General features: G+C 42.0%; 1 protein-coding gene across 4 annotated transcripts in view; it reads left to right on the forward strand.

Annotated features, from left to right (window-relative positions):
* The window catches only part of UNC5C (unc-5 netrin receptor C), a 360728-nt gene that overhangs the window by 190911 nt on the left and 144150 nt on the right, over window positions 1-25667 (forward strand). For all 4 annotated transcript variants that reach the window (XR_013224913.1, XR_013224914.1, XR_013224912.1 and 1 more), the window contains exon 2: window positions 19406-19627. Coding sequence is in view for 1 of the 4 variants with exons in the window: in XM_077300836.1 (XP_077156951.1) it covers window positions 19406-19627 (222 nt within the window). In the remaining 3 variants the exon portion in view is untranslated. The remainder of the gene's footprint in view (window positions 1-19405; window positions 19628-25667) is intronic.

The raw sequence follows: 25667 nt of genomic DNA on the forward strand, positions 1-25667 counted from the left end.
GGGGGCAGACCCACATGGTGTTAATATCAATGCATCAGTTGTGTTCTTGTAATGCTTTGCTGAGTTTGTTGGAGGCTGAAAGAGAGCTGAGATGTGGGGAATAAAGGGTATGCCCTCCGTGTTTAAACACATGAGCTCAAAGGGCCACTTTGTACAGAGGGCTTCTCAAACAAACACACACAAACAAGCAAACAAAATTCGAGGGATGTCTTTAAGCATATCCTTATCATTTATGTTCCATATTGCCCAAAATAGGAGAGATTTTGGCATATGGAGTTTATACTTGTATCTTTCATTTGTGTTTGGGTAGCCTTAGTCCTTACCTGGATAGCCCAATCACGTCAGATCTCAGAAGCTAGTGTTTGAACTGGAGACTTGGCTAGTGTTTGAACGGGAGACTTTCACAGAACGGCAGAGGCAGGCAATGGCAAACCACCTCTGAAAATCTCTTGCCTTGAAAACCCCACAAGGTTTTATATATGCAGGAAGGGTATTTTGGTGGTTTGTTGCTTGTTTTGATGTGGCAAACATTCATACATGTGGTTCCCTAGTCAGCATTCTGAAGCAGAGCTGTTCGGGGGTGGGGGGGAGCTACATCACATGTTTCAGTGGTGTAAATTAGCTGTTATCTCCTGTTGCATCCCAACCCTAACAGCCCCTTGTTTCTTGGAAAATTTTATTTATTTAGTGGGTTTTTGTAATGATGTCCTTCCTCCAAAATCCTCAGAGCAATCACCATCATGCTACCTTCATTTTATCCTCAAAATCATGATGTGAGGTATGTTAGGCTGGCTGGCCTAAGATAATCCAGCAAGCTTCAAGGCAAAAAATAGGTCTTCCGGATCCTACTCTGGTACTCTGACCTCTGCTTTATGTACTTTGATGCATTCTAGAGGCACATACTCTGTTGACAAAAATCAAAGATCTTTTTCAGCCTGAAATATGGAAAGGAATAGTAAAGAGGTAAACCTCTTTAAAAGGCCCACTTGGTTTCGCTAATTGAAAATATACTTCCTGCACTATTAATGTAAACACAGTGTTAAAAGGCCAGTGCTTTTTCTTTTAAAGTTGTTTACTTGCACAGGGATCTCAGTTTTTATTGAATGGATTGAGTCTTCCCTTCCCAAGTGAACTGTGACTGCCAATGCTCACAATGTGCCATTTACAGACTGATGGAGATCTATTATCTTTAGCTAATGGGGTTTGAACTGGGGAAGAATGCTAGGGAAAGTGATCTTGCCATGATAGCACAATGCTGTGCAAAAAGGACAATTCAGTGTGCAGGGAAGAAGACAAACTCCAAAATAGGCAAGCTTTGAAAATAAGATGTCTACTATATTATAATGCCCTTCTATAGTGTAGCCTTGTTTGGAATATGGCATGCAATTCTTATTGTTATCTGAGGATGTTGGAGTAAATAGAACAGTGATCTGAACCAGCATGCCTCTTTGTTCTTACGTTCTTTGCCATGTTGTGGGTGTTAAGAAAGCTTAAGATTGCACGTTCTCATAATGAAAACATTTTAAGCAATAATAACTGAGTATTGGTGCTACACTGAAATGACAGTCAGTTTATGATTAGACTTGTGAACCTGCAGATGAGATCTGGAGATCTCCTGGAATTACAACTCATATCCAGATTATAGAGATCAGTCCCCCTGGATAAAATGGCTGCTTCCCAAAATCCCATCATCTCCAGGCTCCACTCCAAATCTTCAGGGATGTCTCAATCTAGAGTTCACACTCTTGTGAGCTGGTTTAGTTTGTATCCCATTGTGTAATCTGAGACTTTCCAAATGACTTCTGCCTAACATTTTCTAGCTTAATAATCAGTCTGCCTAATTCAATATTAAGATATAGTATTTTTAAGTGGATTCCCCCCCCCCGCCAACCATTTCTGCAGAACGTCACTAATGGCTTTTAATGTGATTTGGATTTATGCAAAGATAAATCAGTCGCATAGACAAGGATTTATAGTTTGTACAAAATTGGCAGTATGTACATTAGATAACTAGTGTTGGACAAATAATGTATGCCATTGTGATCCAAGAAATAAAGTAATGAGTTGGCATCTGAAAAGCAATAGTTGCTCATAAGTAAAGTCCAGTAGCCACATTGAGAGGTCACAGTTCATATGGGTATGTGGAGGGAGCAGCAAGCCATACATGTTCTTTGGCTCACTGGCAAACCACTACATGTATACATGCTATATTTGGGTTGCTAGCTCCAGGTTGGGAAACACATGGAGATTTGGGGGTAGAGCCTCATGAGGGTGAGGTTTGGGGAGGGGAGGGGGTTTAGTGGGGTATAATACTGTAGAGTAAATGGACGCAGGGGAATGGTAGAGGACAGGAAGGCCTGGAGGATCATTGTCCATGGGGTCATGATGGGTCAGACACAACTTCGCACCTAACAACAACAACAACAACAAATACTGTAGAGACCGTCTTCCTGAGCAGTCATTTTCTCCAGGGGAACTGATCTCTGTCTCCTGGACATCAGTTGTAATAGTGGGAGATCTCTAGCATCGGGGGATTGGCAATCCTAAATTGTAAACATGTAGGTCTGTATGTGCAGTCAGGAATCCTGCATTTTGCTAGGTCTCAGGCTTTGTGCAGGTTGCTTAGTAGTGCATAATCCATTTCCCCTTTCCATGTGTTCAGTATATCCTGTTTTGTCTTTTGTGTAGGACTCTGATTTGATGTAGCAGTTATGAATAGGCCTGACTTTTGTATATAGGGATGCTAAGCTAGATCTGGCAACTCCCCCATCCCCAGTTGGTGGTCAGGGGGGAGGGGGACCTGTCATCGGATATCCAGAGAAGAGCCAAGATGAAGAGTTGTGTTCCTCTTTGAATCTGCCAGAAACAAGAGACATTCCATACTCTATGTAATGTATTGTAGGGGGCGCTGGTCATGCTTCCCAGTCTAGCAATAATAGTTTCTTACGTTCCTCATTACAGAGGATTAATGATAATTAATTATTTGTACAAAGTGCTTAATCATGCTTATTTATCTTCATGATATAACTATGGATGTAACCTAGATGACAGTTTGTTGTGAGGGAATTCACAACAAGCTTAGTGGTTTAAAACTAGCTTTTAGTTGGCCATTTTGTTGGCTAGGATGCTGAACGAGATGAACCATTGCTTTGATCTAGGGTGAATGCTATTATGTTCTCATTTTCTCCCCCCTCGGTACATTTGTAAGTTCCTTGCTGTGCCTCTGTAGTCATCAACACTGATAAATGGCAAGTTTAACCTGACAGTTGTTAATATTTATTAAGGGACACAAAATGTTACAGAGGTGGGATAGAAGCTTAATATTATTTGTTGTTATTAGAAACTGTGTTTTTAAAAATGATCCAGAGTGGCCAGTGTTTTTCCAAAGAGGGTACCATGCTAACTATGCTTCAGAAACATTTCTTGGAAAAGATAATTTTTCAGGTGGGGGATCTGCAGGGACTGCTTATCTCTTCCTTCCCCAGCCCTCTCCATTGTACATTCTCTTGCCCTCCCCATACTGCCTTTATCTCTTTGGAGCAGATAACACTAGTTTGGCGTCTTTGCCAGATTCTCATGAGATGAAGACAGATTTTTGTTGTTGTTGTTCTCAGATCTCCCATTGGCCAGATGGTCCAAACGTAAAGGAAAATGCTTCCATTACTTTCAACAGGCAGGGCAAGGTCTGTTATACCATCTTTTGCAACTTCTTCTGCATATATTCAGGCCATACCTGTCTATACGTCAAGCAACATCTAGAAATTCCTACCACTCACTCCTTATTGAGTCTTATATTGTTTCATTCTCACTGTTTTTATGTATTAACTGGAGAAATGCAGTTCTATTTTTGTATTTTATTATTTTAACTATGTTTTGTAAAGGCCTTTGGCCATATACAATAAATATCTACTACGCCCACACACTCCTGTTCCATCTTCTGTCTGACTCTCAAGCAGCAGATTCTATTCTGATTATTACGCTTTGTACATTATTCTCCAATGTTGCAGAGAGATTCCTACAGAGAAACTCCCAAGAATGAACTTCTAGTCAGTTTAACGACAAATTGCTCAGCCTAATTCTTCGTTTTCAGATACTTGTCAGAAGGTCTTCTGGTGATTAGCTCTGACTGGTGTAACCAACTTAGCAAATAATTTTTGCCTGTAGGTCTCTTTTTTTGCAGATATAATTCTTCCTTTTCTCAGTTGTAATGTCTGAGCTTTCAGTTCCTTACCCTATGTCTGAATTGACTGTTGGGTGGGGTTCTTAGACATGCGCATTCTGGGGTTATCATGTAATACCTCGCCACTGCATGCTTCCATCCCTCATTGCAATCTTCCCCCTTTTAAGTAAGCAAGTAAGTAAAGTTTTATTTATATCCCGCTCTTCCCCAATGGCTTAGAGCAGGTAACAACAATTATATAAACAATACAAGTAATACAATAATAGGCATAAAACTCTAAAATATCATTTATATTTCATTTTCAAATCAAATAATTCCAAAAGCTTCCTTCTCTCTAGGGGGCAGCAGAATTTCTATATTATTTCAGTTTTTAGCTGTTCTGTACCTCTTTTACATTTTTCATAGTTGGGGGGTTGGGGCTTAACCCTGACACATTTTAAATTGTTATTTCCCCCCCTCCGACCCTGGTATTTACCCTGGGTTAACTCAGATTTGCATATACCTTATCTCTCCCCCCTTGTGATTTTTTATTTTAGTATGGGAAGCAAAACATGGCAATTAGAAATAGGATGTATAAAGATTCGCGGGGGGGGGGGAGTAGCTTATCTGTGGCAAGCAAAATGTAATATTTGATGTCTGAGAAGTCAAGAATCCAGAGATCTGTGTTAAAGAAGATCACTTCTTTCTGACCGGGTTATAAATTACTAATCTTGCCTAACCACATGCTTGAGAATACTTCTAAGAAATCAGCTCGTAGCAATGTTGCTGGGAGTGGATTTTGAGTGGTGAAGCGCCGTGTATAACCACGTATGCTCTCTTCGTTACAAAACTTCTATTTTCCTTTCTACTTCCCCCCCAAGTTACATTCGGGTCGGGTCTTTTATCTCACTGTACACGGCCAGCTGTGACCTAAGTGAAAATGTTTGCCGTGAGGAGACTTCAGAATGAATAGGTTTAACAAAAACTATTTTAGCGTAAGTCTTGTCCAGTCTTTAATTAGTTATCAAGGTTAAAGGAGGGGGTCAAGCGCCTGGAGCTGTTTCAGGGCTAATGTGTCAAAGAAAAATGAAGCCTTACATTGAGAAGGAAATGATGCTTTTTAGAAGTGCAATAATTCTCTGACCCCATGTCAGCCATTAGTGAGCCTAATGGCAGTGGAGAGTACAAATGACTCTGGCTTTGCAGGTGGTTCAGAAGTTCCTACCACATCTAAGCCTGGCTTTTCAGAGAGCAAAAACCAAACAGAATAACACAGTTAAGCTTTATTGGCAAACCGAAAAGATGAGATCTTATCATCTGACCCTGCATTTTTCTGCCAAGGCGTTCCACCTCTAAAATCCAATTGCCAGTTATTCAAGGAAAGAGAACACCATATATTAACGATACCATGGCTCATAATCTGCCATCACAACCACGTCTAATTTGACTAGTGTCAGTTTCCTAATTAGATAAAGTGCCCGGAGCTCACACTTGCAGTACTTAGGAACTAAATACTGTGTGCTTTTGTTGCAGGAGATAAGCGGCCCCGATAAAGTTTCCAAACTCAATTTGTGACCCACTTTTTTCTTTTATAAAAAAGGACTTAAATATTTTATTAGTTTTAAACAAATGAAAAGGAAAGGTGACAGCACAAAGGAATAACCGAGTAATAATTAGAAGGAAGTTTCCACTGGATTTTCCCCCTACTTTAAACGGGTATGGCACAGTTGTCTTTTCAATAAGGTGCTTTTTGTAATCTCTCTAATCTGAGCCAAACCAAAGACATATAGGCAGTCTCTAGTTACATTTCAACCTAGAGGATTGTAAAGAGCTATTTGTTGCCCCCCTTCCCTCTATGGCAAGTAAGAACTGACTCCCGGTAGGCATGTGGTGCTTTTAAAAAGTTATGTGTTTATCATAGTTTCTATATCAGCTTTGCAATTAAAGTTTTATCTGAAAGTAAGAACTATCCAACTTTTTTGTAAAGTTTTCCTCCTTGGTTTCCAGAAGGCAGAATTGTGTTGCGTGTGCAAGGAAGGAGCTGAGGATGTAGTAGGTTTTTGAAGAACCAGATTCAGAGTCCAGTTTCAAACCCTAGATTCAAGTGGGTAGCCATGTTGGTCTGAGTCCAGAGGCACCTTTAAGACCAACAAACTTGTATCCAAGGTTTGAGTTTTCGTGTGCACGTACATTTCCTCAGATACAGTGTGCGTGCACACAAAAGCTCATACCTTGAATACAACTGTGTTGGTCTTAAAGGTGCCACTGGACTCAGACCAACATGGCTACCCACTTGAATCTAGGTTTTAGAATTCATCCAATATATATTTTACAGAGATCAGACATAAAGATGGAATCAGCCTAAAAGGTAAAGGTATCCCCTGTGCAAGCACCGAGTCATGTCTGACCCTTGGGGTGATGCCGTCTAGCGTTTTCTTGGCAGACTCAATACGGGGTGGTTTGCCAGTGCCTTCCCCAGTCATTACCGTTTACCCCCCAGCAAGCTGGGTACTCATTTTACCGACCTCGGAAGGATGGAAGGCTGAGTCAACCTTGAGCCGGCTGCTGGGATTGAACTCCCAGCCTCATGGGAAAAGCTTTCAGACGGCTGCCTTACCACTCTGCGCCACAAGAGCCTCCTGAGTTTATATCAAAATGAAACTGAAGAAAGCCAAGCTACTTGCCAAAATATCAATCTTTTCCAAGCCCTTTTGAAGTTATTTCCCTCTCTCTTTCCTTTTCTCTTTCCCATCATCTCTTCCCCCCCCCCTCATTCCTGCTACATACCCTCTGGTATTGGCAGCAGATTTTTCTATTTGCTCCACCTGGCACCTGTTTCACCAGGTGACAGAGATTGGTTCACCACCATAGAGCCCACCTTCAAAGCAGCCATTTTTTTCCAGGTGAACCAATCTCTGTTGCCTAGAACTAAATTGTCATCCCATGTTATCTCCAGCCATAACCTGGAGGTTGGCAACTCAGTCTTAAAGACTCCTATGCTTTCAAAGACTACAGGCTCCTCTGTTGGACAGCTCAGCAGATACTTTAAAATACCAACCAGAAGACTGAGCAGATGTTCCCCTAACCTGTGTGATAGAAACAGGTCTATCTGATTACAGAATTTCATGAATCACTACAGTGTCTCAGAAGCTTAGCGTAAGGCTTTCTGTTTTGTATAAGCCAGCAGACCGGCCCAATTTTACTGCCTGTGTGAGTATTTTCTTTGAGAGTCTCCTTTGACGCAGGGAGTTGATCGTTGGCCTTGTGATCAACAATGGCTTGCTGCTACGTTGAACTGCTTTGAGTAAGAGATACCATGAGCTGCAGTAATGCATGTGCAAATGTTGCAGTTTAAGGTGTGCGAGGTTTCTTTCTCCCATTCCTTTAGAACCGGTATAGTTTTGTCTTCACTGTACACTTTTGGTTGTAATTAATTGTAGAGGACACAAATTGTGACTTGTTCAGTTGCCGAGTGAAAGCCTCTGTGCCTGTCATGCTTCATGTCCTTGTATATCTTGGGCTGCCAAAATTCCTCCTTGTGCCTCCTCTGTAATTGGCTATTAGAAAGGGATGCTTTCTTCTACCTGCCTCCAATTTTGGGGAAAGGATCTATTTCATTAGAAGGACAATCCATGAAGATTGCATCACAATTAGAAGGACATCAAGAGGTTACAATTCTTTAAAAAAATAGTTCCGATTTACTATCATAGAAATGATGAAAATGCAAGCAAAAAAGTGATAAAGATAATAGAGATAAAGTAAAATTAAATCTTTGCAGATCTCTGATAAACAATACAGACGTCATCTATCGCAGTTGATGAGGTGCAAGACGGTAGAACTGGAAGCAACTAGTGAGTAATTTTCTTTTTCAGAAAGAGTGCACTCTCAAACAAGCCATTATCTCACGCCTAATAAAGCTGTCTGTCCAAGGTAACACCTGCTGTTCATTGCCCACAAAGCAGGATTTGTTCTTCCAGAAAACCTTTTAATCATAACATTAAAAAAAATACAAGTCCCAAACATGCAGTTAACTGCAGCTGCCTTTGTTGTCATGTGGTAAAAGGTTTAGCTCAACAATGGGAATCGAAATACAATGGGAATTATCTTGGCAGCTCTTTTAAAATTGGGCTTGAACTGTGCTGAAGTAAATTCTGTTTCAGAAACAAGTTACATATCCAGCAAAGAGATTGTACATACACAGCAGTGGTGGACCAGTGAGAAACTGATGAGAACATGGACATGGAATTGGGGTCACTGTGGAGGGGGCAGGTAGTTGTGAATTTCCTGCATTCTGTAGGGGGTTGGACTAGGGCCTAATCTGCACACATAGGCTCTGCCCTCTACCCTCTTCCTCTTATACTTCTATCTTCAGAGTTGCCACCTCAGTGACTTTCCCCAAATTTTCCTTTTGCCTGCTGAGGTGACAGTGCTGGAGGTGGATGAATGAGCAAGAAGGCCCTGTCTCCTTCCCACCCACCCACCTAACTCCAGTTCAGAGGTCATAAGTAGAGGAGAAAGAGTTGTTGGAGCAGGAGAAGCCCACGGTCATCCTTGCAGAACTTCCTGCCTCCTGTACCATTACTTCCATGTTTATAGCCTGATCTCCTCAGATCTGATAAGTTGAGTCTGGACTCGGAAGGGAAATTACCAAGGCAGACTGTACTGAGGACAGCCATGGCAAACCACCTCTGCTTTTCACTTGCCTTGGAAACCCCTTGCTGGGCTTGCCATAAGTTAGCTGCAACTTGAAGCATACACAAACATACCATTTACTATGAGAAGGGCCAATGAGAATTGTTGCTTCCTTTTGAGCTATAGATCTTTTACATAGGGTTAAATACATTGATATATGGAACACTGTATTTCTCTGTTCTTAGAGTTGATACATAGGACCTAGTAAATAAGTGAAATAGCAAATAAACATTCTTTTTTCCCATTGTTAATGTTCTGGTATCTTTAAGCATTTATCCCCCTCCCCTTCTGTAAAATTAGTAGTTCTTGGAAAAAGTGTTTTTGGTGCACAAGCTCAAGGTGCAATCCAACAAAATCCTTAAGAGAAAGCAGTGGCAGCACTTAACTTTGTCTAGGTTGTGCTCTAACGTCTGCAGAAACTACAAATCGATTATGACAGGTGCAAAAAAGAATGGCACCTAATTATTGCAGCAGAAAGCTAAACATCTGACCTATATTTCAAGTGTTAGTACCAAGTACATCCTTGTTATACAGTGTGCATGTAGGGTGCTGTAGCACGGACATATCAAAATGCATTCTGAATTCAAACATGGAATTAAAGTATAAATAAGTTCTGAATTAAATAACAAATGGCCTTGGAACATTTTAGTTTCTTAATACAAATGAATTGCAAGAGTGAAACCAGTTAAGCTATTAATCATGCCTCTTCTCCTGATGGCATAGAGCCGAAACCAATACCAGATTGCTTGTACATTTTATTGCATGAAAATAAAGATGAATGTGACATTATGTAGAAAGAAACTCATATTGTGGAGTGACAGTACACAGACAAATCCAATGATCATTTTGGAGAATGCTCCAGAGTTCTCCAGCTATTGTTTTGTTTGATCTAGAGGGAAAAGCAATGCTGTGTTTTGACTCTGTCCTTGAAAATCAAGGACACTGTTGTTTTTGTAAAGGACAGGGTTGGCTTTCTTCCTATGCGGAACAATTCCAATTATTATTTTCAGAGGAGCAATTAGAACAACAGCATAGACAGAACATCTAAAATAATTAAAAGGCCCATACCAGAAGAGGCTAAAGAGTTTGAAGATCACTCCATAAGAAAAGGGGGACAAGGAACAAAGGGAGTGGAGGGTTCTAACATTTCACACAGAGTGGATCCTCAGATAAGAAGGAAGCTTTTTCTCCCTTTGCCATGCTACTAAAACTTGGGAACATCCAATTATTATATTTTCCCATCAACATTCCAAAGACCTCACAACAGCGTATAGTGTTCTGCTCTCCATTTTATGCTCACAATAATCCACAGCAGTTGGCCCAAGGCATGCTACCACAGAGTTTTGATATGCAGGATCTCAATTATCCTTATTTATTATTATTATTTATTAGATTTGTATGACCACCGCTTTCAGAGAACTGGCTCATGGCGGTTTATAATACATCATAAAAATCGATACATTAAAACATCAAAATTCCCCATTTAAACCATCGTAAACAAGAACTCAGTACAATGATGGCAATACAATGTTAACAACTGTTCCCCATACATGCTCATCTTGATAGGCATTTGATTCAGGACAAAAGGAATGATCTTTTAACCCAACATAGAATCATAGAGTTGGGCCATTCAGGCCATCTAGTCCAACCCCCTGCTCTACGCAGGATCAGCCCTAAGCATCCTAAAGCATCCAAGAAAAGTGTGTATCCAACCTTTGCTTGAAGACAGCGTAACATGTAATTACACTGTGGAATTGATTGCCACGAGGGGCAGTAATATGCATCAGATTAGATGGCTTTCAAAGGGTACTACCGTGTCTGGTCAAGTAGCTGCTGTACCCAACCATTTATTTTTCAGTATGAATACGGTCCCTTTTCCAGTACGACCCTCAAATAACCAGACTGTAAGGTTCAACATCTTTTGTAAGGAACACAATGATTCACACAGGGGTTGAAGGTATCTTTGATAAATTGGTGGAGTAGCTCTACAAGCTTGGAAGAAAGTATATGGGATAAAAATGAAACTAATATTTCTTAAGTTGAATACTACAAATACTGGACTGGGAAATCAGCAGACTGTGACAGATCACACCAAGTGCTCCACACAAGAGTAGAAAAGACACTAGAGGAGCCAAACACTTTAAGCATCCATACTCTGAGCAGCTTGCTCTACTTATTAAAGAAGACCAGATCCAGAGTTAGTGTGACAGATAAAGCTACTTTCCTGTGAAAATCAGAGGAAAAATCCAGTACCCTTGAGGCAAGCATGTATATATGTGGGCAGCAAATATGCAGGATGTGTGCCAATGTGCAAACATTGTAAAACAAGGGTAGTTCTAGGCAGGCAAAAGCTTGATTTAAGGAATGGGATCTTCTCACCCAAGTTACAGGCCAGGCAGTGGATTACATCAAGAGATTCTTTTATTTTGAGTCTTGGAAAGAGAAGAGCTGTGCAACCTGGTTAACTGAGGAGAGGAAGGAGTGGTTTTAGATCCTGAGGGAAGTTGCAGATAGGAGTCACTGTAACCAGGCTAGGAGGAAAGGGTGTTTTTTGGTGTGTGTGTGTGGGGGGAGCAGTCTAGGTCTTATCAGAGAAGTGATTCTTTGTCAGCTATATTATGCTAGTTTAAATCAGATCCCTCTGAGACGAGAAACATTTTAATTGAGAAAAAAAATTAAAATGTTAAGTTACTTTTGTAGCTATGGCAGCAATGCAAGGTTGTCAACCTTAAGGCGAGGCCTGAAGTTGTCCCAGAATTGAAACTCATCTTCAGATCACAGAGATCAGTTCCCTTGGAGGAACAGGAAGCTTAGGAGGGTGGGCCCTGTGGGATGACATTTTTATTGAGCTACCTCACCTTCTCAGACTCCATCCTCCCCAGGCACCATTCCCAAATATCCAGAGGTTTCTCAGGAGATAATTGGTAGCCCTAGAACAAAATCATGCAAACTTGAGTAGAACAGGCTGTCCAGGCCGAAGCCTAGCCTCGCGTGGTACCTGACTATCATTTTATTAACTAAAGTACTCGATAGTCAGGTACCACGCGAGGCTAGGCTTCGGCCTGGACAGCCTGTTCTACTCTAGTTAGCATGATGAGATACCTTTGGCCAGACCACTCTTTACTGGCTTCACACAAGAGGAGCTGGCCCTGGCATCAAGAGAGTGTGTGAGGAGAAGAATGCAAACACAGGCAGATTGGAAACAAAGGGACTCTACAAATTTGTGGAGGACAGTCCGTGTCAGTTGCTATTTGGTATCATGACCTCTGTATACCTCTGAGAGGGGAACGGCAGTTGCATTATTAGGTTGCAAATGCGCCATGGCTAGGCTGAAGCAATGAAAGCATATTTTGGTCTAATTTAGAAGATCCAGATTAACTCGCCATGCTTTGTGGATTCACATCAGAGCTATTACACAATGACAGGGGAGCAATGTTCATGTGCTGGAGGACATCCAAGTTGTAATTCCTCCCTCCCCCCCAAGGAAAAAAACACCCAGAACTGTTTCTTAAAGGTGTATATAGGAACAGGACTTGTAAAGATGCAGTTTGTCTGCCCTGGAAGGAAGGAAATAACATTTTGTGTTCTTGCTATAGGAGATCTAATCGCATCTGGGAACCTAGAGAAGAACAAAATGAGTTTCCAGCATTGATTCCATCAGTCTGATAAGGCTGCCTATTACATCTTCGCGGTGTGCAGCTGATGTGTAGGCTAGGTAAAGACGGGTAGAGACGGGGCTATGCCTTCTTGATGTTAAGTAGGGTGTTTCTGAGGGATGGTGGGGTAGAGAACAGCAGAATTCAATCATCTTTCCATTGTTAGAGATGAATAATGAACAAGAACTCTATAAAGGCATGATAATGTCCTTTTAAAATACAAATGCGTGATGTGAAGGTAGAAAGAAAGAATGCACCTTAGCAACAAGAGTTTTAGTCCCCCAAAAGACTCTGGTGCTCATCTTGAAATGGATTCCCATCCATGAGCTGTTCAGAGGTTTCCTTAGGAAAACAACAGAAGATGTCTCAGGTTTGGGAAACAGCCGTCAAGAAGGAGGGGCTAGCAGTAATTCCAATTTGAAATGCACTGGGGGGATATGAATTAGAACTCTAATGCTGTATATCAAGGGTAGTCAACCTGTGGTCCTCCAGATGTTCATGGACTACAATTCCCATGAGCCCCTGTTAGTGTTTGCTGGCAGGGGCTCATGGGAATTGTAGTCCATGAACATCTGGAGGATCACAGGTTGACTACCCCTGCTGTATATTATTTGTTCACTCAGATATGTCTTTCCCTAAAACTGTTTTGAACTATGGTAGCAGGGGCGTCCTAGGTTAAGCCAGTTTCTGAAGTTGGTCTGAAGCAGCACAATAAAATCAGAGTCCAGTAGCATCTTTAAGTCCAACAAAGATTTATTCGAGGTGTGAGCTTTCGAGTGCAAGCACTCTTCTTCAGACTCAGGGTCTTCAGAGAGCAAGGTAGCTATCTAAAACAGAACTTTCCTGGAGCCAAAATGCATCATCTATCTCAGGGGTAGTCAAACTGCGGCCCTCCAGATGTCCATGGACTACAATTCCCAGGAGCCCCTGCCAGCGAACGCTATCTGGACAACTGGAATTTTGGGCATAAGAGTGACACTTCCGTGTACAGCTTGGCTAGCATGATGATCAACGTTGTCTTTGATAAAGGCGCTGAGAGCTGTCAGTGAAAGTGAAAATATTTTTTTTTTTTTCAGTCGCCACAAATTAGTGAGGCAGTTCTTGTTTAATTATAAAACATATGCGTGCTTTGTTAGTTTCCATCTGTCTCTTTGCTCATTTGCAATTAAATAACCAGAAGAAAAAAGCTGTGCCCTGTGGCTATTTAGTGCAAATGGCGTTTCCTCCAAAAAGTTCAACTATGCTTTGTGCTTTTGTGCATATAGGTAGGTAGTATATGCTACTTGTTCCTGCTTGCATTCTTAGGATATAACTTTAGAAGTAAGCAAAAAGAGTTTGGATGCAACTAGTGACATTTCCCAAAGATCTCTCCGAATCTGATTTAAAATGCCCTTGCAGACTCGCATTTGTGTACGACAGAATTTTTAACCGACTCAGATCACAGAAATAAATATGCTTTGAATGACCGGGACAAGATTGTATTCCTCCGGTATAGCTTGTGAGGCTCCGGAACTCCATGAAACCACAAACCTTCTTGATTTGATCATATGCAGTACAGATAGGTGTAACTCTAGACATTTAGACTGGGTACCCTGATAGCTGTGTTTTTTTTTCCAGTTCCTTTCATCTGTCATTGTTCTTTCTTTCTATGTCTTTCTACAAAACCTGAAGGCTAGGAGGAAAAGTCTTTCATATCCTGTGTAATTCTGGTCATAGGAAAATATAGATATATCAAGGGTAAAGAAAGGTAGTTGCCTGACATTTAATCTTCATGAAGACTGACACGGAGGGGGAGAGCTAACCTTCTGCAGTATTTTTAGTGTAATATTCTGTGGCGCTTTATTGATCATCACCAGTGTCCATCACTGTGTATAATGATAACTGCTTCAGAAGCAGAAAAGAGGAGATTGAATAAGGCCTTCAGGGCTGTCAGCTTCTTACTGATAGATCTGTCAATAGTTACCGCTCCCTCATCCTTTTGCCCCTGTGAGAACTGTTTGTCTTGGTCATCTAAAATACTCTTTCATATTGACAACAGAGGCTGCAAGTCGATGGAAAGAGCTTTAGTCTTCAGTAAACTGCCCTGATGACACTTTTCTCAAAGCAAAAGGATGGTTTGGGGGGAGGGAGATCTGGGGGAAGGGAGATCAGGACCTATTTGAAAACTAGCTCAACTTCAGTGTCCAAGATATATTCATGGGGGTAGCCATGTTGGTCTGAAGCAGCAGAACAGATTTAGAGTCCGGTGGCACCTTTAAGACTAACAGAGTTTTATTCAAGGTATGAACGTTCGTGTGCACACACACTTTCTCAGATACAATGTCATGAAATGAAAGTAATCCATTTATACTTATATAGGTATACTTATAGGCAAAGTCTCTGATTTTATAAGCAAAGTGTCCAAGCTAGTTTCTGTATGGAGAAGTCCTTTTTTAGTAACATACTGATGAAAAAAGTGAAGCTCACTTATATAGCTACATTCTTCTTTCTTCTTTTTATCCTTTAGCTCAGGGGTAGTCAACCTGTGGTCCTCCAGATGTTTGTGGACTACAATTTCCATGAGCCCCTGCCAGCAAATGCTGGCAGGGGCTCATGGGAACTGTAGTCCATGAACATCTGGAGGACCACAGGTTGACTACCCCTGCTTTAGCTAGTGACTGGTGGAGCTGGTTGTCCTCTCAGCCAATATGCTGCTGTAGGTGCTGCTGGATTTTTTGCCTAGTTTATAATATGTTTCTACTCTTGGCGATTGGTAGCAGTAGTTTTGGCCATCTGGATAGTCAATCGCTGGTTTCTAAGGTCTTCCTTGATCTGTTTAAGGTATGCTTTCTTTGGCGCCAGTCATTGGATCTTCCATTCAGTTGGTTGTTCTCGCCAGAGGAGTTTATGAGGCAGTCTGCTGGTGTTCTTCTGCAGACATTGCCAGACCATAGCAGTCTGCGCTTTTGGATTTGTTCTTTAATTTGCGGCTGGTTGTCACATTTTGTCCAAATTGTCCAGTTATGACCACATCCAGAGACACCCAGAATCTGCTCCAGGCATTGTATTTGGAAGGTCTTGAGTTTGTTTGTCAGGTTTCAGTAAAGTCCATGTTTCTGATCCATATAGGAGGACTGGCAGGATTAGTGTCCAGAAGAGATGAACTTTGGTCTTGAGAGAGATGTTCATCTTCTTCCAGAGGCACCATTTGAGTGTGCCAAATGCTGATGTTGCTTGGCCAATCCTATTGTGTGACACTTTCTTTTCTGGCACCAATGAGCCTAAGTACTTAAATTCCTTGACTTGCTCAATTTGGGCTCCATTGTGGTATACATTTGTTGGTGATCCATAGTGGGTTATGACTTTGGTTTTGTCCACATTTATTTTTAAGCCATAAGATTGGGTGATGCAGGCAATCTCATAGACCCTAGCTACATTATAGGCTTCAATCAAAGAGGCTTTGGGGAGGGGCTGCCAGTTTACCTTGGTAATGATAAGGCTTGTGGAAAGTAGATCTATAAAATCACCCAGAATCCTGAAAACTTGTACATACGTATTTCTCAAAGCAACCAAAAGAAGTTAGGCACATGGAATCATGCATTGGAACAATTCTGGAAGATGGAAACTGTGAAGGAGAACATATCCATTCCACACAGGGTGCATGCAATAATGATATCATCCATAGGTTGTGGAACTGCCATGTGGTAAACACAGTTCTCATGGGATTACAACTGATAAGTTCATTTGGAGATAACAGCCAATTTAGAAGGGTGGACCCTATGGCATTATACCATGCCTTTTCACTTCCCCCAAACTCCACCCTTCTCACATTCCATCCTCAAAATCTCCAGATATTTCCCATCCTGGAGCTGGTGGTCACCTTCTTGTATGAAGGCAGCAGAGAGATCTGGGGAATTTATTTCCCAAAATAGGAAAGTAACAGAAACAAGGACCACATGTGGTTTAATCATTGTGGCTGTCAGTGAATCAACTGGGAAATTACTTATTGAAACAGACAGTACTTATGTATTCATGCCTGCACATGGTCCATATGGACCGAATCATGTGTAGACACATCTCATAAGAGTCAATAGTGCGTTTACAGCGTTTGTGGCAGGGGAGGAGCTTTCCTGAGTCACTGCTAACTTAGTGAGGTAGTAAGTAGGGACTCTTGAAAGCCCATGCTTTGCCACACATTTTGTTAGTCTTTAAAGTGCTACTGGTCCTTCCTGCAGAAGTCTTGGTCACTGCCTATAAGGGACTTGAAGTTCTTCTGGGAACATCCTAAGCCGGGGCTAGTCAACCTGCGGTCCTCCAGATGTCCATGGACTACAATTCCCATGAGCCCCTGCCAGCGTTGGCTGGCAGGGGCTCATGGGAATTGTAGTCCATGGACATCTGGAGGACCACAGGTTGACTAAGCTACCATGAATTTCATAATGAGATAAGTGGTGGGATAAAAGCTGAATTAAGTCTATACATAGAAAGCACATAAGGGTTTTACAAAATGGTTATTTTTACCATACTCTCTGCCTTTCTACTGCCACAAGAACATTAGCAGGCTTTAAGTCAACAATGCAATCTGAAAATGTCCTCAGATCATTTGGCTATTTCCTCCTGCCGGTTATGTGCGGATTTGTCTTCACCAGTAAGTCAGCTCTGCGTGAATGTTCTCTACCAAAAATCCTGTGTGTTGTAAGCTAATCAATGGCAGAAGTGTGAAGCCATGAAGGAAACAAACACATGTACTTAAAGAAAGTGCCACTGTAAAATAAATTACTTGGTGATTATCTTGTCACCAACCTGCTTGTACTTGCTGTCTGCGGCTAAGACGCTTTTATCAAGCCCTGCAGCAAACATCAATGTAAATATATACTAGTTAATGACAGTTCCAGAGTAAAGTCTGGAGCTTTGAATAATTCCCATTTTCTTGAAAAATTGTCTGTATCCATTATTTCATTGTCAGTCTTTTATCTGCCACTCTCTGTTTACCAACAATTATTAAACTCAACAGATGTGTTCAAAGGCATCACAAAGAAGCAGGCTCTGGTTCAGGCACTTTTATTTTTTCTTTGTATCAATGTAATTCACAAATGGAAGAGTCTACCAATAGAGATTCACTTGATGCATTTTAACACCATTTAAATAATACCCACCTTTCCTGCTTGCGCAAAGTAGTCTTGATTTATTTTACCGTATTTATTTTAAAAACTTTTCATTTGCCTTTCCACACAATTTAGGGCCCCCAAGGGAGCAAACAATGAAAAACATTAAACTGAACTAAGATAGATATAGTTTGAAACATTAAAAAATCAAAACACATAGACACATAAATGCGGGTCTTGATAAGAGAATACTCAGTTTCGGAATCTGGTCGTCCTTATCAAGAGGACATCTAATTTACAACACTTTGACATTATTTTATTTATTTTAAAATCAGACAACCTCAGTGAAACCCAGGTTGTTCCTCAGTCCAGTCACATGTTCTGGGGAAAACAGGTAGAACATATGTAAAAAGTATTCCCCAATACTAAATTGGCATGTCTGAACATTTCTCTCAAACAATTTGGCAACTCCTGGAGTTGCATGCCATGTGCCCTAATTGCCTTACCAGTACACATATAAGGCTTTTTAGCTTCGACAAGGCCTGGTATTATCTAAATATTACTCATCTAAGGACTAGTGATGAAGTAAAGTGAATAATTTTCAGTGCAGGATTCCAGTAAATGGGTAGAATATCCATGCTAGAGTGCTTAACCTGGATCACTGATAAAACACTGTGGGATTTGGTAGCTGAAACTTCTAATCAGTCTGTTCTTATCAGAGTATTCTGGATTGTTTCCATCAATATTAGCCACATTACGGTATGGCTACTACACATGCCCCTGGGGCAAATTTCCCAATCAACAGGTCAATGTGGCATATATAGAGCATATAAGTGTTATTTATGCAACACACACATATATATATATTTCCTGAGATAGAACACTGTCACACGTAGGGTTGCCAGCCTTTCAGGTGTACCTTGGAAACCTCCCAGAATCACAAATAGTCATCAGGCTATAGCTCCCCTGGATAAATTTTCTCCTGCGGGGGGGGGGGGGTGATATATGGCAATATACCCCAGTGACTTCCCTCTCCTCCCTAGACTCACTCTCCAGTCTGTACCCCCAAATTTCCAGGAATTTCCTAACCCAGAGATAGCAACTCTAAAAGATTGTACGTTAGTAAATTTCTGGTGAGCAACTGACCTTTCTGCATAATTTTCATTGTTTATCTAGAAGCACCATAGTTCCCTTATAGTGTGTTAGTGGGGGGAGGGATGGTCAGTGATAAAGGATAAAAAAAACAATCTTGCAAAACCCTTTATTCTTCTGATACTGATATTAAAGCAACATTTTCATTTTTAGGATAGTCTGAGAATCAGTGCTTTTAAGCTGGAAAGACTTTACATGGGAAAATTAGCATCTAGGCTGCCTAAGGAGGTGGTGAGCTCCCCCTCACTGGTAGTCTTCAAGCAAAGGCTGGATACACACTTTTCTTGGATGCTTTAGGATGCTTTGGGCTGATCCTGCGTAGAGCAGGGGGTTGGACTAGATGGCCTGTATGGCCCCTTCCAACTCTATGATTCTATGATTCTATTGTGGCATATTAACAGGTCCATCTCATTGCATTCAATATTATAAGGGCCCGTGAAGCTAGGTAAAGTGAATACTTCTGTTTGAATAGATAATTTCAGTTTTGCGACTGGCTATTTATTCTTGAAGCCTGGTTCAATCTTACTTGAAAGTGCTTATCTGTAGTCCTGGAAAACATTGACATGCTTCTACATATTTTCTCCCAGAGTGAAAACTGGCAAACAGAATGAGATCAGAATAACTGTTATTTAACTGCGCCTCTCCATTTTTTCTTCTTGTAGATGATGATTTTTTTCATGAACTCCCCGAAACCTTCCCTTCTGATCCTCCGGAACCCCTTCCACACTTTCTCATTGAGCCCGAAGAAGCCTACATTGTAAAGAACAAGCCCGTGAATCTCTACTGCAAAGCCAGCCCAGCCACACAGATCTACTTCAAATGTAACAGTGAATGGGTTCATCAAAAGGACCATGTGGTAGATGAGAGAGTCGATGAGACATCTGGTAAGTCATTGTTTTGAATAAATCTAGCTGTGACTAGACTGGACACCTTAGGATAGCGGTCCCCAACCTTTTTAGGGTTGAGGACCGCCTCTGGGGCTGGGGAAGAGCCGGCGGCCTGGGCACCACGCATGCACTTTAGCGCCGCCTGGTGGTGAAAACGTGCATGCATGTAGCCGTCGCACATGTGCGTTTTAACCACCAGAGGGCACTAACGCGCATGTGCGGCAACTCTGCGCATGCGCATTTGTGTCTGCCGGCATGCCGGCAGCCACGCCTGCCATTTCTCCCCCTCTCACAGCAAAAAGCTAACCGGGCCGCGAGCAAAGCATCCGCTTTGGCAGCCACTTCTCTCGCGGCCTGTTGAGCTTCTCGCTGCGGGTGGGGGGAGAGGCAGGCGTGGCGGCCCATTACTGAGGCCTTTTATCAAGCCCTGCAGCAAACAAAACTTCATGACCATTACCCATACAAGTAGTAGTATAAAATAGCAAGAGTCCAATAGCACCACAAAAATTGTGGCAGGGTAAATTGTGTTAGGCTTTAAGATGCTACCATATTCGTACTCTTTTCCCCTGCTACTGGGAGACTAAGATCTTGATCTATCTCCATGCAAGTAGTGTTTTTGTTGTTCAGAAATGGAGCCTGGCAACTGGGATGGCCGAGACACCCCTCTCCATTGATCCCACTTCTATACAAGTGTCAAACCTGCACATGGCAGTTTACATGATTAGGGAACCGCTGATAAAAAAACCTGTGCTGAGCAGACTAGGCCTGCCACAACCACCGTTGTGATTTCTCCCTGCAAGGTGAACAAAAATGTACAACATCCTGAGGCTAGGCAGAGTCTAGTCTAAGTACACATATTTGTTTATGCTGTGTGTGTGTTCACAATGACAGATGAATGTACAAAGGGCTGCCTGCATGAGGTCAAGGTACTCATTGACTACATTTAATATTATGAAGTAACCTAAGAGGCTTAGAAAACATCCCAGGGGTTATGAACGTATTTATGTCGATGATGTGATTCCCCTTATTTTGAAATATTAGTAATCAATACAGCTTAAGTCATGCAAAATAAAGAAGAAGGGCTTAGTGCTGTATGAAAGCTATGAAAAATGACTGCCTAGCAAGCAAGATGCGTTTCTCTCATATAAGGATGTCATCAGCGTTTGGTCTACTGGCTGGAAAAATAACTCTTCCAGATAACTCAGAAATCACATGTCAGTTGGGCTTTAGGTTTTTCAGCTCTTTGCAAAAGTGTACACTTTGATTGTTGTCCTGGTAGCCGCCTCGAGCCTTCGGGGGGAGGCGGGGTATAAATATAAATATAATAATAATAATAATAATATTCAAAATACCAGGAAGCACTGAAGGATTCTAGTCGGTGGACTTCAAAGGGTATAACTCTGCCATTAGATGATACCATTAGATCTGGAAATATTGGTCTGCCTTTTATCTCACCATTTGGAACATTTGGCCTAGGTCAACTGAACAGATATTGGAATTTTTCACATCACTTCTCAATTGTCCCTGAACAGAAGTATTCCAAAGCCAAGATTATGTTTGTGGATCCTCTTTTTGATACAATCCTGGATGCCTTTAAAAAAAAGAAGAAGAAGAAGAAGCTTCCATTCATGTTCATAGGCTTCATTGAAATTGGTCCTTAGTTGTTAGTGGATTTATTCCTGAAACTTTGATATTCAGACAAGACTGAAGTGGGTGATTCTTTAAAAGACAGGTTCCGTACATTTTGCTGAGTGGCATCCTTTGATAAGCATCTGTTTCCTTATCAGAGTCCCACTTGGTCAGCTTAGAGATTGTTAAAAGACACTGTACTTTCTGTTGTTGGAGAGCAAAACGTCAAGGGCTAGCAGGCATTTTCTCTGAAGGATAGATTTCTTCCAGCATCCCTTATCATCTGTAGAACAGGTAAACAGGATTTCCTGTAAACTACTAATGGAGCAAGGAAAAAGGAATACAAAGGGAGACAACTGAGATGCTTATGGGTTTGTTTAGTAATAGATACCTTGCCCTTCCTCTAAAGCAGTGGTTCCCAATCAGTCGGTACCGGGCCACAGCTCCTCCTCGTCCTCCTCCCTGGCTGCTGCCTCGGGGGCTGCCCTGCCACTCTGCCACCGGTTCACCTTTGGTGCTCTCCAGCAGCCTCCATGGCTGGGGCTCCCCCTCGGCATGGCACTGCACAGCTGCTGCTGGCAGTGCCTACCAGCGGGCGGCGGGAAGTCAGGGACAGCAAGTGGAGCAGGGGCTCAGCCGGCGCCGACGTCCCTCGGCAAAAGTCTACCCCCCCTCCGGGCCTCAGTAAAATTGTCAAGCGTTGACCGGTCCCCGGTGATAAAAAGGTTGGGACCACTGCTCTAAAGAGCCTAGAGGGGGCTCTGTGGTTCTGCCAAGAACTGAGCTTGAGGTCTGAGGCAGGATCAAAGCAGGCAATCTCTATTAGCCAATGTAGGGCTAGTTTAAACTAAAACTGACCAATAGCATGTGTTGATGGGAGGATCCTCTGTCTGCTAATATATATAAGTTGGGGTTCTCCAGGGATTGATTGGTTCACTTCTCAGTACTTTTTGTACCATGCTGGGGTCTTAATAAAGAGTTCAAATCACTTCCAATGTCTGTGTCCATGGATAGAACAGAGGTTACACATCATTCTGGCCTCCCCCATTTTATTGTCACTATAACTCCGAGGCTGAGAGAGCATGGCTGGCTTGAGGTCGTGCAACAAGCTCCTAGCACACAATTGGGACTTGAACCTGTGTCTTCCAGATCGTAGTCCAACACTGTAATCACTGCACCATAGTAGCTATCAACCAAGCACTGATTCTGGCTTCTGCATCATGCTGGCTTTCAGTTTTAAAACAAGTCTGGCAGGTCTCCAAGCCAAACTGGCTACCATCACAGATAAATCTTCCTTTGAGCAGTCTTAAAACAAGACCTAAACATGTAGCAGTGGTGAGTTTTGGTTTGCTTGTACGTAGTAATATGGCCTTTGGTTTGCATTTAGGCTTCTCTGAAGTAGCCATGTTTATTCTTTTCCTGGGCTGTTCCAGTTTTGCACTGTCCCTTTCTTCTGCCATGCATGCAATCTTCTTGTCTGTCCCCTACTGTGAGTTCTTTGCACCTTCAATGCACGAAATTATATATTGGGGGGCGGAATATCACCCATTCTTCCATGGTTGGTTTCTCACACTGCTTTCTGCCTCATTAAGCCATCTAAACCAAAATAATACTGAATGCTCACTCTTTCATTCTCTCCCTTTTGCTCTAGTTCCTGTTAAACGTACCTGCCCTTTGATTTGATCCCCGGAGCGGTTCAGTTTCAGTAACACTGCAGTAGGATCACATGACTCCCAGATGTTAACTACTGTACAATTAATTAATATTATTATTATTATTTAATTTTTAGACCGCCCTTCTCCCAATAGGTCTCAGGGCGGTTTACAACATAAATAGTTAAAACACAATAAAATCCCCATAAAAACCCCAATTAAAAGTTACATATAACATATAGCGGCGGTGGTCACAATTTTGATCTTAGTTCAGCCTGGTGGAGAGAATAATGTTCAGAAGAGGGTGGCACCAATACAATAGATCTAACCATGATCTCGATGTTAGAGATCTCAATATTGGAGGGGATCCTCTGATGGATTAGTGGGAGAGCTGCCCTGGCCTCAACCATATGCCTGGCGGAAGAGCTCCGTCTTACAGGCCCTGCGGAAAGCTGGTAGATCCCGCAGGGCCCTTAGCTCTGCTATTAAGTGAAATGTGTGAGCATGGAAACGTGGGGGGGAGGGATCCAAAAAATACATCAAGATCACAAAGCAGTTTAGTGTGGCTTATGGATGCTGTTTCATTTATTTTTCTCACATGCTTACCTTCTTAATAGATGCACTGTAAACACTTTTCTAGCCGTACATTAGTTGTTCACTTGTGAAACGAAGATTAAGTCCATATGTATTGGTCCTGTTGCTATAGCCCCACCGATGTATAAACTGCAAGAAGAAAAGCCCATTGAAAGTCGTTTTTGAAATGCCGTCTTAGAGCCAGAATCTTTTCTCAGCCCTCAGGTAGGAAGATACGCCAAGGAGAACAAGACAAGTTCACTGTAAGAAGCCTATGTGAAGTGGTGGGTCATGCATTCTGTCCTTACAGGCAGGTGTTAGAGATTACAAGAACAGAGAAACAGGAATGTGAAATAAAGGCATACAGGAGAACATGCTTGGTAGAGCAACTTATCTTGAATTGTACAGTGTTGATGGGTACGAGAGAGAGAGAGAGAGAGAGAGAGAGAGAGAGAGAGAGCAAAAAATCTGTTAAGGGATGTAAAGGATTACACATTTTTTGTCTGCCTCTCTACAAAGGAGAAAAGACCAAATAATCCTTGCAAGATTGGTATTAGCTAGAAACTATATATTTACTTTATTTTGTAAGTTCTATATTTCCCTTTCCTAGATCCCTCATTTGTGTCTCTGTGTGAGGTTTAAAATAAACATTTACATTTGAACCTTAGATCTGATTTTTAACAAGCGAACTCCAAAGGGAACATGGACCATTAGAGTAATAATAAATACACATTCCTTGGACTAAAATCACCAAACTTATCTGCCAACATAGCAGAGAAACAGAGACATCAAAGAACGGGTAGCACATGATCAATGATGCCAAATGCTAGATGAAAATCTGTCCACTTGTTACTGGATAGCAATATTTCACCACAATTCTATCACGCTCTAGTAACGTAAAATGATAAAACATGGGATATAGTTTTCCTCCCTCAATATAAAATATATCCATGCAGTTTTTCCTTTATTATGTGAGACATTTAGGTTGCTGTCATTTTTTAGTTCTCTCAGGCTTCTCTTCTTTTCTTCACATCTTCCCTTTTGGCAGTTTGAGAAGGAAGAGGAGGAGAAAGCACAACTTTGTTGCTTCTGAAACAGCTTTAACAAATTGATCTTACATGAATGAAGAATAAGCATCAGATAACAAATAAGGAACACATTCACTTTTAGACTGGAAATAAATTAGTGACAGCCCAACTCTCACAAGGTATGCGGAACACATACCTGCTCAGGGGCTCCTTGTTCCCCCTCCCCCTCCCTCAGACAGATATACACACACACACACACAACATCCTTCCCTCCCATTCCCCCTGCCCTCATCCCCTTTTGCTTGCCTGACCTCCTCCCTGGTCTCTCCCCTTCTCTCAGACACACATGCAAACTTCTTCCCCGCCATTTCACCTGCCCTTGCCAGCCATACCTCTCACTTACCTTACCTCCTCCTTGATCCCTCCCCTTCCCTCAGACACACAACCAGACTCCCTCCTCCCTCCCCCCATACAGCTTCCTTCCACTTTCCCACCTTCCCCCACCCAGATTCCCTCCTCTCTCCCCCCTCCCCCCTCTCCTCACCGTCATGGTGGTGCTGACCCACCCAACCTCTGCTCCACCCCATGACCTGCCCAGGCCTGTTTGGGCAATGTGATGCTGCCCTGCCCAGCTACCACACCGTGCTGTCCCATGACTACCCAGGCCTCCTCGGGCAGTGTGGTAGTGCACTGGCCTCTTTCTTAAGTGGCCCATGACGTCCCAGCTGACAGCTGCCCTGGCCTCTTCTGGCACACTCCCTGGGGTGGGACTATGGATGTCATGTCCGTACCCATTTCTGTCTCAGGGGCTGTGCCAGAAGATGTTTTCCATACAAAAAAACACACAGTAAAGAGTCCCAGTCAATAAATTCTTTAAAGACTCACACTGGACATTATGGTTTTGTTATAGAACATCCAAATTGTAAATCCAATATATCAGCTATTTTGAATGTTCATAACGTTAACAATTTTGTCAAGGAAAAATCTACAAAGACACTTAAGCTTAAGCACGGTTGGTGATTTAATACTCTTCCTCTACCATTAATGATGTTATTTGGAGAACCTGTCATCCATTCCTAGGACATATCATCCCAACAATATCCAATTTGAGCCTGACATTTTTCTCCAGCCATAATATTAAACAAATCTATAATG

The sequence above is a fragment of the Paroedura picta genome, chromosome 10 (assembly GCF_049243985.1).
Source record: "Paroedura picta isolate Pp20150507F chromosome 10, Ppicta_v3.0, whole genome shotgun sequence".
NCBI classification, from domain to species: Eukaryota; Metazoa; Chordata; class Lepidosauria; order Squamata; family Gekkonidae; genus Paroedura; species Paroedura picta.